We start from the raw sequence: 16,078 nt of genomic DNA on the forward strand, positions 1-16,078 counted from the left end.
TACTGAAATAAATAATTAAACTACTGGCTTAAACCTGATTAAGAGTAATAGATATGGCAAAAAATATTATCCTGTGATAATTGCAAAATAATTCAAGAACAGTTAAATTTTCCAAAGAGGCTTTTTAATAGACTGCTAAGACTAAAATCCATAAATAATATAACTGTAGGATCTATGAAAAGGGAAATAAGTGAACATTATTATCTTAAGAATGTTTTTCACCTTTTTTTTTTTAAAAAAAAACAAAACAAAACACTGATTGCCTCCAAACATTGTAGGATAGCTATGACTGTTTGAAGATAGTAAGTCAAGAAGATATTTCATTCTTCTTTTCTATCATGCCATTTGATGTTTTTCCTGTTCAGTATACTCTCTTAACTGCTACCCTAGTTGTAGTCATGTAAACAAATTCCTATATAACTTCTCATAGTAGGCTTGACCTTTATGCTTGGCTGCTGTTCATACTAAGCTTTTGATTTCATAGTTTTTTATTAAATTTTTATATTATTGGGATTGCTTTTTATAACTTATATTATAGTGGGTTTTGGGGGGATTATTTTTCTTACAATTTAATTAGGATAGAATTGATTAAAATTCTAGCATAGATTAATCATATTAAGGTGATGAACCAAGTATAACTTTAAGACAACTAGTATTAGGTTTATTTATAATTTCTACCTCACCTGTTAACATAAAATTTGATGTAACTATGGGAAAAAGGAAAGGAGTGGATAGTCCATTGCCTTCAAACCGACCTTGACTTTATATGAGGCTTTTCATGCTGTTTGAAGGATCTTCACGTTTCTTAAATTCAACCAAATGATTAAGCACTTAAATGCTTTATAAATACATGTATTGGCAAATAGATTTTTGGGGGGTCATTTCTAATGATTCATTTCTAATGATTCATTGATGTTAAAGATGCTGTATTTATTTTTTTATACACTATAGCTGTCAAGTGCTTCTCTTCTATAGTAATGCTCCTGATTTTTTGGGTTCCATATATAAAGATACTTCTTCATGCCTGTTTTCTTCTTCAGAAATCTGTTTCTTTGGGTATCTTTACAACCTTGTAACTTTAAGTGCCTGGGAGACTTTTGTACATCATGCTGTTTGGTCCATACTCTACAAGAATTATATTTTAAAGGAGTGGAATCAACAGGCCTAGGGGAAAGAAAATTGAGGAAATTAAACTTAGCTTCTCTTCAATTTTGTAAATAATTGAGTAATACAATATTTCTATATTACCAGATAGGACATTCTTTTTTTTTTTTCTCCACAAATATCATTGAGATTTGTAGGGCATTCTTTTTTATTCTCCATAAGTATTATTGAGATTTTTTAAAAAGTTTTAGAAATTTTCAAGCATCAGTATTCAAGAGAGCTTTTGAAATTAAGTCCACTTATGGCTGAATTGTGTAAGGATTAGAACTGAATTAGCACAGTAGATTGTAGGATTTCTTCTTTATTCTATGCAATAATCCATTAGAATGGTTTAATCTTCTTCACTTAAGTTCCTTCTCTTTAAAGTAGAAGTAAAAATACGAGCCCCTCTTCTCTTTAGAGAAATGAGATAGACATAGAAAATCTTAAACTCTCAATAAATTCAGTGGAAATACAGTGGAACCTCATTTTTGCTGTAGCTCTATTGTATTAAATGCTATGGTTGCTTATAAATGAATCATACAGTCTCATTACTTAACGGTTAAAGAACTAAGTGTTTTAAGGATAATTTTTGAAGTCTGATTTTTTGGGTCCCTAGAAACTGGTTTTGTCTGTCTTTTAAATCTTTTATAGGGTAAATATCAATAGTATAGTTGTATCATTCAGAATTTAAAATTTAGGTGAGTTGGTTGTCTTTGTGTTAAAAGCATTAAAACAACTTTCTGTGCTAAGAAAATATAAATTCTAGATTATTAATTATGAATTATATTGCTACGTGTGTTGCTATTTTTTATTTTTATGAAAGCCTAATTTTAATAAATAAAATATTGATGTTATTTCTGCATGAATGCATATATTGGGTTGGCCAAAAAGTTCGTTTGGGTTTTTCCATAACCTCTTATGGAAAAATCCGAATGAACTTTTTGGTCAACCCAATATTTAATAATTAAGTGAATTGCTGTAGTATATGTGTATATTTATGCATATTATATATATATAATTTTGCTGATAACACATTGATTATTTTACCTCTTTTTATTAATGTTTTGCTATTCTTTGATAGTCACTTCAGTTTTAATTTTTAAGATTAATTTCTTTGTAATCATTTTTCAGGGAACCCATATTGAGTTATCTATTGGAGTTATTTTGGGAATTTCAACTATGGCAGGTATTTAATAATAGTAATGTTATTATTCCATTGTATATTTATGAAACATTTTAGTAGGTTAGGTTTAGAAGAGGATACTTTATTTGAATGAGTTTATTCACTGAGATGTCTCTTAGTTTATCTACGTAATCCTATTCCTCTAATTTTTAATTTCGTACATGTAGCACATATTTTTCTGAGAAAGTTTAGGTACTTTAAGTTAGTTAATGGGTAACAATAACCTACTAGATTGACTATATTAAAATTTTTTTTCTCTTAATTCAGTGTTACCCTAAAACCTTCCTACTCTTTTTCTCTATCAAATTATTTATTTTCAAGTTGGGCAGAAAAGTCAAGGAAGGAAATACAAGATTGAAAATCTAATTTGGTTCTATCTCCTCTTTCCCCCCAAATACCACTGTACTCTTCATGATGGTGACATTTGGGAATGATTCTGTGTTGTTTTATTCTATGGAACACGTGAAGTAGATGAGTTAATGAAAGAGACATTTCCTCTCCTTGATTTTCTTGAATGTCATAGCTGTACATATAGCTTTACTCTTTAACTTTCAAGTATTCAAATTCCCTTAAATATTATCTGAAAGTTAAACTACAAAATATTGTACAGGTGTTTTAATACTGAAACCAAAATGGAAACTGGCTGCCACATTAGAAAAAACCTACTACTTGATGGAGGAGAATACTATAATCTCAGAAATATTGTGTTCTATTTTGGAGATCTCAAGATTCAGAGCTGTCAAATGAACTACTTTGGATATTGTCATTGTAGTTTAGAAATGTGATAACTCTTCCAGAGCAGTGCTTTATTGATTTTTCTGACTTCTATGTAATAATTCACTTGTCCATTTTTCATTTTTTTAGCTGCTGCTTTGGGAAACCTTGTGTCAGATTTAGCTGGTCTTGGGTAAGTTCATTCATTTATTCATTTGTGCATGTGTGTATTTGCTCTATTTCTCTTCTCCATTCTCCTTTAATTGAGAAGGATTTTAAAAAGGGACATGTATTTTTGCATGTGTGTTTTATAACTAAATTTTTAACTTTAATGTTTCTAAATCAATAGCACTAAATCTTTGGTGTGCATCAAATATAGATGTCTCGCTCACATCCCAGTCATGCAGAATTAGTGTCTCTGGGGATGGGACCCTGACATTTGTGTTTAATAATCTTCTCAAGCAATTATGATATGTGCAAAATTTTTTCTAAAACTACCATAAGGTAAGTTGAATTTTCACTTACTGAACTGTTTATATGTATTTTATAAACATTTCCAAGGGTGAGACAGGACTAAAAGTAAGAACCCCTATCATTATTTCAGCCCCACCCTCCTCCCACTATACCCAAAGATAAGAAATATGGCTCAAATGTGAGGCTACTGACTGGGCATGTTTTCTAGGGAGAGGAATTTTCAGAGAATAATGGCCAAAACATACAGGGACTTGGCTAGTTTTTTCTCTTTTTATTCCATGTGGCAGGAATGATTAAACAAACTGAGGATGCCTACTTGGAAAAGGCCAGCTTTCTCTCTTTCTGTTTTTACATTCTCTCTTCTAAGCGGCAGATGGCCTGGGCTGCTTCCTGAGCTTGGGGAAGCCTGGGAAGTATAAATTAGACTAAGTTGGCATTAATTTTTGTGATAAACATATTTTCTCTTGCTCAGTCTTTGGTTCTGTTTCTTCCTTTTTTGGTTCATTAGAATGGTAAGTTTTGAGATTTGGATCTGGGTCTAGTAGAGGTCTCCTTAGCCCTATAATCTGGAGAAAAGCAGCTTTATATATGACCTAACTCTATATATTAGACTTCTGCCCTGGAGTTTGGGGCCAAAGCTAATGTTAAAAACACAGTTTCTTTGTTCTGGGCCAAAGCAGAAATTTTATATTCCTGGAATTCCTGACATAAACCTATAGTGATATTACCCCTTAAACATTCCATTTCCCAGTTTCTAACATTAAGGTTAATAATGATAATATTATATAGCTACTGTGGCAGCTTTCTATATTTTATAGAATCAAATGATCTAATAGATCTCTAATAAGGCCATTTGGTTTTAGATTGTATCATTAAACAATTATTTTTTTATTAGAGATAAAGATTTGTTGGGAGTCTTATATTTAAGAACTACTTCTCCTCTGCCTTTTAAAAACAGCATTAGGTAACAAATACCACATTTTATCAATCTTAGTTGCACAGGTTTTTAGAACTTAACATATCTGACATTGGGATCCATCTTATAATTGATGGTATGCATAGTTTAATTGGCAATATTTTTTCTTTCTTACAGTTCTTAAAGATTGTATCCAATAAGCAATGGCAACTTAGAATTGATAAATACTTGAAATTGCCCTGAAAATTGTAGGCTGTTTTTCTTAGTATATCAATCTGATAAATTTTGGAAATTTTTGTTTTCTGATGATAGTTATTAACTTATATGTTAAAGTGCTTTGCTTTGAATTTGGAATAAATGAATAAATTACAAGTGTTGTAAAAATTTTTGTATACCTTTAATTGTTCTTTTTAAGGTAATGGTAGAGAATAATTACTCTAAGTTAATTAATTTACCTGTGTATTAAATATGTCAGTCTGAAAAATTTTAAACCAAATATATTTATACACAATGAAGATGAAAATTGTAAAAGAATGTTTATACCATTTCTAGAGTGCCAATTACAGGTATAGAATTATCTTATCTTTGTAGTAATTAGTTTTTCCTATGTGAGGACATTGTGTGTCTCTTTAAAAACTTATATGCTGTCCTCTTGTATTTTTAAAGACTTGCAGGCTACGTTGAAGCTTTGGCTTCCAGGTTAGGTCTATCAATTCCTGATCTCACACCAAAGCAAGTTGACATGTGGCAAACACGTGTTAGTACACATTTGGTGAGTACTTTATATGGCTTATGACGGTGAATTTGGGTAGCCAGAGCAAGACACTGTATTCAGTCCCTTGAGAAATTTGAGACTAAAATTGCTTTGAGTGGAGTTTTTAACAAAAACTGTCCAAGCCTTGGCAGGTTCAGAAAAGCAGTAATTTTTTATTGACTATTTTTTGTAGGTATACTTGATTTTTGAAAAATTCTTTGTATGATTCAGTTACTCTTGAGGAGTATCAATTATGTGCTGAGACTGAAGGACATAAAATGAGTAATAGACTATAGTTCTTTTTAAGGATTGTGTAGGTAAGGAACCAGACATATTAAATAAATTATAATTTAGTGTGACATATTCAGTAATAGAATTATGCACCAGATATAGCAGAAGCACCAGGAAAAGAATTAACTCTTTGTGGAGAGAAATTTCTTTTGGTGTGGAGATTTCTTGGTGAGTATTAGATCTAAGCTTATTTTGAAATTATTGATGAGACATTTACTAGGTGAATGAGAGAATTCCAAGTATATTGACTAGCAAGTAGAAAAGCATGAAAACTAACTGGAAGTTCCTAGCGGAGAGAGACAGACTGCATCTGCTTGGACCCTGTCTGTCTCCCTGGTACCTAGCATAGAGTTTGGTACTTTGTAGATTCTCAGTAAATGTCTGTATGAAGACATAAAACTTAATTCAAAAGTGTATAACCTTAATAGTCATCATAGGAATGCATCATTTAAAAATCATTTATAGAAATTAAAAAATATTTTTTTAATGTAGGTGAGATCACAGAAAAATTGTGTGTACGTATACATATAAATATATTGCAATGGGTATACACATATTTGCAGTTTTGTCTAGAATAGATAACATGGCAGTATCCTATGATTATGCACAAATATTCATATTATTTGATTTTTAAATAAATCATTGAGGAGGAGCTATACACAGAAATGTTTATTGTTCTGTCATTTGCAATGGTGAAAAAGTAGCAATGATTTTTAATGGTAAGGAGAGCTTGAATTCCCTGGTGGTCCAGTGGTTAGGACTCGGTGCTTCCACTGCATGGGGCCCGGGTTCAATCTCTGCTCAGGGAACAAGGATCCCACAAGCCACGTGGTGTGGCCGGGAGAAAAAAAAAAAAAAAAGAGCTATACGTAGATTATAAGTCCATCAATTCAGTGGAATTTAGAAGTTTTTTTATCAAGTTTATGAAACAGTTTGGAAAGGAGTTTATTATAACATGTGTGGCTGGGGGGGGGAAGGAATAAGGCAGAAAACAAAGCTATGTTTACATAATGATTAGACCTACATATAATTAGGTATACATGGGGATAAATATTGAAAAGGAATATATACAAAGGGTAGCAAATACAAATATGTTGAGAGTACTTGGTGAGATATTTCCTTTCTTCCTATCTCTGACATTTTTAAAAAGTGTTTTTCTACTTGAATACTTCTTTAATGTTAATTTATTTTTTTAAATAAATTTATTTATTTATTTTTGGCTGCATTGGGTCTTCATTGCTGTGCGTGGGCTTTCTCTAGTTGCGGTGAGCGGGGACTACTCTTTGTTGCAGTGCGCGGCCTTCTCATTGCAGTGGCTTCTCTTGTTGCGGAGCACGGGCTCTAGGTGCGCGGGCTTCAGTAGTTATGGCATGCAGGCTCAGTAGTTGGCGCACGGGCTTAGTTGCTCCACAGCATGTGGGATCTTCCTGGACCAGGGCTTGAACCCGTGTCCCCTGCATTGGCAGGTGGATTCTTAACCACTGCGCCACCAGGGAAGCCCCTCTAATGTTATTTTTATGGCAATTTGAAAAAAAATTTTTTTTTCCTTGTTGCTTTGAACTTTACATATTATTTGTTCTAGAACCTTTTGTACATTATTTTTATATTTAAGTTACTATGATCAAAAGAAATACAGTCACAGTTGAATTTTATAGTACATAGTAATTTTTAATTTTTATCAGATACTTAAGCAAGGATTCCTCTTACAGGGGTAAATTAACTGTCAAAAAATCTTTTCTTTTGTTTCCATAGGGCAAAGCTGTTGGGGTGACTATTGGCTGCATTCTAGGAATGTTTCCTTTGCTTTTCTTTGGAGGAGGTGAAGATGATGAAAAACTGGAAAAGAAAAATTAACTCTCTTAGGATACCTATAAAAAGATGTAAACTAATGTACCTCAATTATTAAATATGCTGTCACAACATTTAGGAATTAAGACAGTAACAGTGCATAGATATGGGATCAACTAATTCAGCATGTATTATGGAAAACACTAACTTATTGTGGCTTGGTTTTCTTAGGACATCTTTTTTAAAAAACTTTTGTGTAAATTGTTGAAATGCTTTTTCATCAATGGTAGTCAACATTTTACCTTTTCTTTTTCTTTCTTTATACACCAAAATATCATTTAAGTATCAGTCATTGATGTGCTGTGCTGACTTGGGGTTTGCCTATTTGTTACTTACCATGTGTACATGCATGAAAGCATTTTCTGTTGTTGTTCCCTTATAGTTACAATTCAACCTTAAGATTTTTTCCAAATTACTGAAGATGTTTAACATCAGTTAAAGATTTTTTTTACTCTTTTTGGCAACATCAATTTTGTACTGTTTCACAGTAAACATTTACAATCATATAATTTAAGTCATTTAAAAAAAACTCTCACATCTATTCAATATGGACAGAGACTTTTAGTATTTTAAGTACCTATCACTCATTTTAATTTTCAGACCTTATTGTCTCAAGAGCCGGAGATTAATCAGGATGAACAATTATGTGGTCTCCCTACTACATAAAACCATATATGTTAACAAGTGTATTATTTTGAGTTGGTTTTTTTACTAATTTAATTTCTCAGTTTTGAATAATACATAGTGATTTCTGACTCCTAAGGGAAAGTCATTATTGTAGAGTATTTTTAATGGGGATTGTGGAATTAAGGTGTGAACACTTGGAAAATTAAGAGGCAAAAAAATTTTTTTCTCACAGAAGTATAAAATGGAAACTGTCAAGAAGGTTTATGGTATGAGTGGTGAAGTTGAGGTGATATTTGTAAGGTTAATAAAATACAAATAATACTGTTTGGGAAGGCTTTTCTCCCCCCCAAATGTCTTCTCATCTGAATTGAATGAGTTTGAGTACTCATAATTTTGATATTGTTATATCTTCTTCAGCGGATTTTATTTCTGGATAACTTCTTTTGAGGTGAAAAATAAATATTTTATGTTTTGCTTTTTGCTATATATAGCCTAGTGGTCAAAAGACGTATGAGGAGAAATTCTTTCTCCCTTTTTTGGTCCCTTTTCTTTTTTTGTGGTCTTTAAATCATATTTTAGATTGAAGTTACTTATGTCCAGTCTTGTATATCTGATTTAGGCATAGATAGGATTCATATCTATACTTGTGAATCATAAATTTTAATTTTATGAACCCTTAAAGTTTGTTAGCATGTGGTCTGTTACACAGGCTAAAAAATTACTCTTAATTGTAAGAGTAGTTGAACACATCATGGGGGAGAAAAACAGAAATTAAAGTTACTATTTGGGCCACTGAAATTATTTATTTTGCTAAATAGATGCAAAAGAAGGGAAACTTAAAGATGGCTCTATTTACAGCTACCTTATTTTTAAAGTTTTATTTGCACATATTTACTTTGAGGTCTTATTTTCAGAGGAGCTGTTTTTTCTCACAAGGCAATTTGTCATAAATTCTCTTCTGTGTACTTCAAAATGGTTTTAGTGGTGTCCTTTAATCGTAGAATATAAAAATAAATATATAACATTCTTATTATGTACAAATACTATGACAGTCTCATTTGATCAAATTAGAATTTTAAAACTTAAAACATTTTAAATAGAACTGTGGTTTGTATCTTCCACATAATACCACAGACACACCAAAATTTTTTTTTTATTATTTCAGATGATAGGATTAGAGTGATTATTTTTAAAAAAAAAATTTTTTTTTTGGGTAAATGTTTAAGTGCTTTTGTCCCTAACTGTATTGCCAGTCCTTTCTGTTCTCTAAAAACATATTTTATTGTGGTGCTTAAATTTTCTTTTTATTAATTAAATCCCATATCCAGAAACTTTGCCTGTGAGTTTAGAAAGGGCTTTTGATGAGTGCTTTCATTCTTTTTGCTCGTGAAAATAACCCAGTCCTACAGAATCTTTTTAGCTGAGCATCTGTAGAATTATTTAAAATGTCAAAATATGGAATATATAACCTTCATATTGAAAAGTATTTTAATTTATGTACATAATAAAAATTTGCATCATTCAGGTAATTAGTTAAAAAAAAATGGAGCCCTTTTGTCCTTAAACTAAGGTACACATTTTTTTCAAGATCTTATTCTATACTAGTATGGTGCTTTGCACAAAGTGACTTCTGAAAAATGGTTCCCTTTAAGATAATGACTTCATATAATCATTGTTTCATATTACTTGTCACGAGGAATTTTATTTCAGATTGAAACTGGAATTCTTATTTCTCATATTAGCTGTTTCTTTTTTGGGAGCAACTATAACTATGGTTAAATGCAACGTGAGTTGTGTCAGTACTCTTTGTTTGAAATTCATGTTGTCTGTGTATTATGATTTATTGACTTGTTTATGCATGTAAATTGGGTGCATTTTGTTGGCACTGTATGTTAAGTGGTGACCAATGTTTTTACAAAGGAATTGAACAAAGAAAAATACCTTTTAAGAAATTTTGGAATGTGGTTTAATTTTGAAATTTGATTTTCTTCCTAATCTCAGAAAACCCTGGTTATTCTGTAGCTTAAAAGAAATAGGATTAATAAATGCAGATTTGTTACAGGGTTGTAGCAGTGACACTGAGACAGTAAAATGGAACTATTTACCATTTCCCTGAAGTCCACACTTGAGATACAACATTACACATTATGAGAGAAGGATGATTCCCATATTGAGATAATTTGATCTTTAATAGGATGTCAAAAAAGCTTTAGATAAAGAGATTGGCGAAAATTACACTGATGGGTATTTATTTACAGCAGAGATATCCAAGCCTTCTATATAATAATACCTCATTTACTTTACTCCGTTTTTCCAGAAGATGAATTTTGAAGGTAATGAAAGTTTTATCTTTTACACCAAAAGTTCAGGTAAACCATTTTGAAGTAAATCTTCCTAATTTTAGAATTATATTTTCTTGCCATCTTACGAGTGTATTAAATGTAATATAATGTAATCTTTTTCTTAGTGGCTAAGTGTCATCTTTATGGACATTGTTACTGTGCTGTAATGCAGTACCTTGGGAATCTGGTTTTTATAGTTTTTCATTTTCCTCCCATTTTTTTGCTGCTGTCACTTCTGGCAATTGCTCTCTCTCTCTTTAATTTGCTGCTTCTTGGTTGTGTGGACTTAGAAGTTAGATAGTCAGTCTTACCCATAAATTATTTGGGAAATATTAGAAAATAGTCTGTGGAGCCCGAGTGAGATGATGATGTCAATGATGATGATGATGGTAAATACAATGTTAGCTCCCTTTTATTAAGTACTTATTTGTTGCTATGTACTGTAGTATTTTACATACGTAATCACATTTAATCACTGTAATAACAATGTTAAGTTGGTGCTGTTATCATCCCTATTTTGTATCGGGTGAATTGAGACGTGGAAAGGTTAGTTTGCCCAGGGTGTCACTATTCATAAGTGGACTAGAGTCTGGTTTTGTCCAGGTGTGAAGTCTGTGTTCTGAACAACTTAACTATGCAGTTGGGACATCAGTTGCATGGACTCTGTAATGTCTGTTCTCTGTTCAGTTTCCTTTCTGCCTCTATATTTATGGAGTTATTTTCTCACTTGCAACTTTAGGGAATTGTACTTAAAATCTTCAAGTCCATTGAACAAATCCTGTGTTTTTGGTTGCATATTATGTACTAGGAACTGTTCAAGGCTCTGAATGAACAGCCAGAACATCCGTATTCTCATGAAGGTTATTCTGTGGGGGGCATGAGTTGGGGAGGAGAATATAGGAAAGCAAATGTACACTTAAATAGTGGTGATAAGTTCTGCAGAGATAAATGAAACAAGGCGGATAGAAAGTACCGGTGGTCATATGTGGGTGCTTATTTTTATACAGGGTGGTCAGGGAAGACCTGAAAGAAGTGAGAACATACACAACGCAGATATCTGGGAAGAGAAGGTATCACGCTACATTCTAGGAAGTTGGTGTTAAGAAAATCCCCACCATATGAAATATATTTCAGTTTGGAATGCATTGTAAGATTTTTTTTTTTAAATGAAGTATAGTTGATTTACAATGTTGTGTTAGTTTCAGGTGTACAGCACAGTGATTCAGTTTTATATATATATATAATTTTTTTTTCAGATTCTCTTCCCTTATAGCTTATTATAAAATATTGAGTATAGTTCTCTGTGCTATACAGTAGGTCCTTGTTGGTTATCTATTTTATATATAGTAGTGTGTTTATGTTAATCCCAAACTCCTAATTTATCCCTCCCTGCCTCCTTTCCACTTTGGTAACCATAAGTTTGTTTTCTATGTCTATGGGTCTGTTTGTTTTGTATATAAGTTCATCTGTATCTTTTTTTTAGATTCCACATATAAGCCATATCATATGATATTTGTCTGGCTTACTTCACTTAGTATGATAATCTCTAGGTGCATCCATATTGCTGCAAATGGCATTATTTCATTCTTTTTTATGGCTGAGTAATATTCCACTGTAGAAATATACCACATCTTCTTTATTCATTCATCTGTTGATAGACAGTTAGGTTGTTTCCATGTCCTGGCTATTGTAAACAGTGCTGCAATGAACATTGGGGTGCATGTATGTTTTCGAATTATGGTTTTCTCCGGATATATGCCCAGGAGTGGGATTGCATGTAAGAAGTTTCCTTGTTTGTTTTGATTATTCATGTTTTCTGCATTAAGCCTAAATATTAATATTTAAATATTAATATTAATGCCCCTGCATATTTACTTACAGTAGTAAATGGAAATGACTCAGAAGCATGGGGAAGCTATCCTAGAATTCATAAAGTCAGTGGATAACCAACCTATCAGCAAATAATTTAGGGTTTGTTGTGTGTTCATAATGAAACCTTACTAACAGATCACTTGTTTTTACCAAAGTAATAAATGTTATTGACATATGGGTTGTAACACTGAAATTAGTTTTTCTCCCCTGAGGTTTAGAAATGAAGTAGTAATTAAAGCAGGAACTTGTAACATTTTAATTTTGAAGCTTCAGAACTTTCAGAATCTATTGATCTTATACTGACAGCCGTATGAAGCACATGGTGTTTTGTATTGGTATTTATATGAAATTTTATGATGTCATACCTAGGTTAATGCTATTGATAAGTTTATGAATGAAAGAAATTTCAGCAATTTTTTATTGACTTTTAAAGATTAAAAAGATGGAGTAGGCATATGGTAGATTATATAATTTCTCCACAACTACAAGTCAAACCTTTGTTTAAATGAGTAAAATGTGAGAATGGTGACTGAAGAGTTAAACTCAAAGGAACTACTTTCAGGGGGAGATGGGGGGAACCCTCAAAAACTGTACAATAAAGGAATTTTCTGTGAGAACTGTGAAATTCAGTAAAGATTTGGTATCTGCTAATAATATGAAGGCTATACATTTATATAGTGCTTTACCACTTATAAAATATTTATGCAGATGCAAGATATAAGTGGAGTTTAAGAGAGGTAGTTGAGTCAAAGAAAGCTGTTAGGCACCTTAATTAAAATTAAGATTTTTCCTTTTGCATATCAACCTCCCCACCCCCACCATTCTTGCTCTGCGGTATTGATTCTGCAGTGTGTCTGTATCTGTCTCCTTTATGTCTCAAATGTATTTTTTCTCTTCCTTATTTTCTCTTCTTTTCCTCAACCTCAGACTGATGGAAATGGAAAGTGCAGTTTTTAGAATGTATTTTATGTCCCACACTGTTACTTTAAAAGCATATAAATCAAACATTTTCTTTCCCACCCCTACTTGGGACAAGTACAAACAAGAACAAATCTTAATTTAGTTCATTCTTTAATTGTTAACAGCTTTAACTGTTCTTTCTTCCATACCGACTCAGGTAAAGAGCCCACATTTCATCAGAGGAAAAAGATCTAATTGTGCTTTAAATGTCAGTGCCCCAGAGGATGGGATCTCATCTGTCTTGCTTACATCTCTATACTTAATGCTCCGTACAGTGCCTGACACACGGTAGATGTACAGCAGAGATTTGTCTAAAGAGTGAATCATTACTACCCACATCAATATGCTCTTCCTTCTAGGTATTTGAATTCTGGCTTGACTCCCAACCCATTCTGTATCAGTACTGTATAAAAACTGTATCACTCCCTATGTCACATTCTATATCACTTCTGAACTTCACACATTTTGCTTCAAGCTGATTGGTTTGTGGTTCATCTTCTACCCATGAACTCCCTAAAAAAATCAGGAGCCTTCAGACCACACTTCTATACTTTGAGAACCACTGCCCTGAACTTTTCTAGTTAGTTTAGATTAGGTTTAGCTGTAAGTAACAAACCTCCAAAATAACAGTAGCCGAAATGAGATGGAAATTTATTTCTCTTATATAAAGTTATCGTGGCATGTTTCCCAGCGTGAGTATAAAGGTTATGCTCCACAAGTTAGTCAGAGACCCAGATTCACATCCTCCTCCTTCATCATGTGTAGCTTTTATTCACAAAGTCACTTCATGATCTAAAGTGGCTGCGTCAGCCCCAGCTATCATATCCATACTCTACCCAGGAGGAAGGAACTAAAAAGAAAGGTGAAGGGCTTAACCAACTTTTAAGTTACCACATGACTCATCTACTTATCTATCAAACCTCTATTACATGAACACACTAAGCTGAAAGAGATACTTGTAAATCTCTCCATTCTGTATGGCCAAGTGTATAGCCAAAAATTGGAAGAAGGATGGGCATCTTGGAAGACACCCAACCACAAGGGATTGGGCTCAAGTTTACATGCAATGACTGCACTCAACTCTGGGAATGTCCCATTTTCTCTATAATGTCTTAAACTGACTCTGGTATCGGATAACCTATAAGTGAAAAAAGTATCTGCCCTTACACATCCAGTATGCGATAACAACTTCTTTTCAGAAAGGGAAAGAATGAGCAACACGGCTATCACTAGTTGCTATAAATTATTAAATCCACCACCACGTCACCCAGCTTATTTATTTGAAGGCAGTGGAAACTCATCATATCCTAGTTTCTTAGAGGCTCCCCAATGCCTTCAAGCAGATTTTAAAAAATGGTTCTTCTAGTTGATCTCTATGTGAGCACTGATCTGTTGCAAGTAACTGCATCAGTAGTTCTCAAACTGGGAATGATTTTGCCGCCTCCCCAGGGGATATTTGGTAACATCTGGAGACATTTCTGGCTATCATAACTGAGGGGTAGATAGCGGGTGCAGCTACAATGTACAATTGTACAATGTACAATATCTACAATGCACAGGGCAGCCCCCATAATAAGAAATCATCTAGCACAAAATGTCAGTAGTACCAAGATTAAGAAACCCTGCATTATAATGTTTTGGCTTTAGTATTTTAAAAATTTTTTTCAGATTTTCTTTTTCTGATTTTACATTTAAAAGATTTTTTTTAATGAAGACTTTTTTTAAAAAAATTATTTATTATTTATTTATTATTTATTTTTGGCTGTGTTGGGTCTTCGTTTCTGTGCGAGGGCTTTCTCTAGTTGAGGCAAGAGGGGGCCACTCCTCATCGCGATGCGCAGGCCTTTCACTATCGCGGCCTCTCTTGTTGCGGAGCACAGGCTCCAGACGCGCAGGCTCAGTAGTTGTGGCTCACGGGCCTAGTTGCTCCGCGGCATGTGGGATCTTCCCAGACCAGGGCTCGAACCCGTGTCCCCTGCATTGGCAGGCAGATTCTCAACCACTGCGCCACCAGGGAAGCCCAAGACTTTTTTTTTTAATTAATTATTTTTTTGGCCGCACCAGCGGCTTGCAGGATCTTAGTTCCCCAACCAGGGATTGAACCCATGCCTTCGGCAGGGAAAGCACAGAGTCCTAACCACTGGATCACCAGGGAATTCCCTACGTTTAAAAGATATTCGTTGGTATACAAAGGTATAAATTCAAATTAAGGATCCTATTTAATTCAATGTCAGTTAATTGAAGAGAATAGATATTGAATTTTTATCTTACACGTATTTATCTTCATAGATATATGTGGAGGATAACCTGGTAGATAAAGTACATTTAGAAGCTGAAAATATTGGTCTCAATTTCAGTTGAGAATTTGTGATGAAACATATATGCTTGGAAGTTATTTACACGCAGATGTTAGTTGAAGCCATTGTAATGTACAGGTCTTTTCATTTTGTAGAATGTAAGAGAGGAGGTCCAAGGACAGAACTCTAAAGGTGGCTGGGAGTGGGGGTAAGGATAACAATCACTGGTATTTAAGGACTTAATTCCTCTACATGACCATCTCAAAAGATGCAAAAAAGAAAAAAAAAAAAAGAAAAAATCCAATGGAACAGTCAAACATCCATACTTGATAAAAATTCTCAGCAAACTACAAATAGAAGGGAACTTCCTCAACCTAATAAAGAGCATCTATGAAAAACTCACAGCTAGCATCATACTTAAAGTGAAAGACTGAAATGCTTTTCCTCTAAGATCAGGAACAAGACAAGGATATATTCTTACCACTTCTATTCAAATTGTACTGGATGTTCTAGCCCGTGCAGCAAAGCTAAATGAATGAATGGCATTCAAATTAGAAAGAAAGAAAGAAAACCATCTTAATTTGTAGATGACAATCATCTGCAATTAGGAAATCCTAATTAATCTACCAAAAAGCTACTAGTAGTAATAAATGA

General features: G+C 33.1%; 1 protein-coding gene across 1 annotated transcript in view; it reads left to right on the forward strand.

The window, feature by feature from the left end:
* The window catches only part of TMEM65 (transmembrane protein 65), a 56,483-nt gene extending 43,699 nt beyond the window's left edge, over window positions 1-12,784 (forward strand). The window contains exons 4-7 of the mRNA XM_057532210.1: window positions 2,278-2,332; window positions 3,194-3,236; window positions 5,100-5,205; window positions 7,231-12,784. Of these exons, the coding sequence (XP_057388193.1) occupies window positions 2,278-2,332; window positions 3,194-3,236; window positions 5,100-5,205; window positions 7,231-7,332 (306 nt within the window). The 3' untranslated portion in view covers window positions 7,333-12,784. The remainder of the gene's footprint in view (window positions 1-2,277; window positions 2,333-3,193; window positions 3,237-5,099; window positions 5,206-7,230) is intronic.
* Window positions 12,785-16,078: the final 3,294 nt, after the last annotated feature.

This window comes from Balaenoptera acutorostrata, chromosome 17 (genome assembly GCF_949987535.1).
Source record: "Balaenoptera acutorostrata chromosome 17, mBalAcu1.1, whole genome shotgun sequence".
NCBI classification, from domain to species: domain Eukaryota; kingdom Metazoa; phylum Chordata; class Mammalia; order Artiodactyla; family Balaenopteridae; genus Balaenoptera; species Balaenoptera acutorostrata.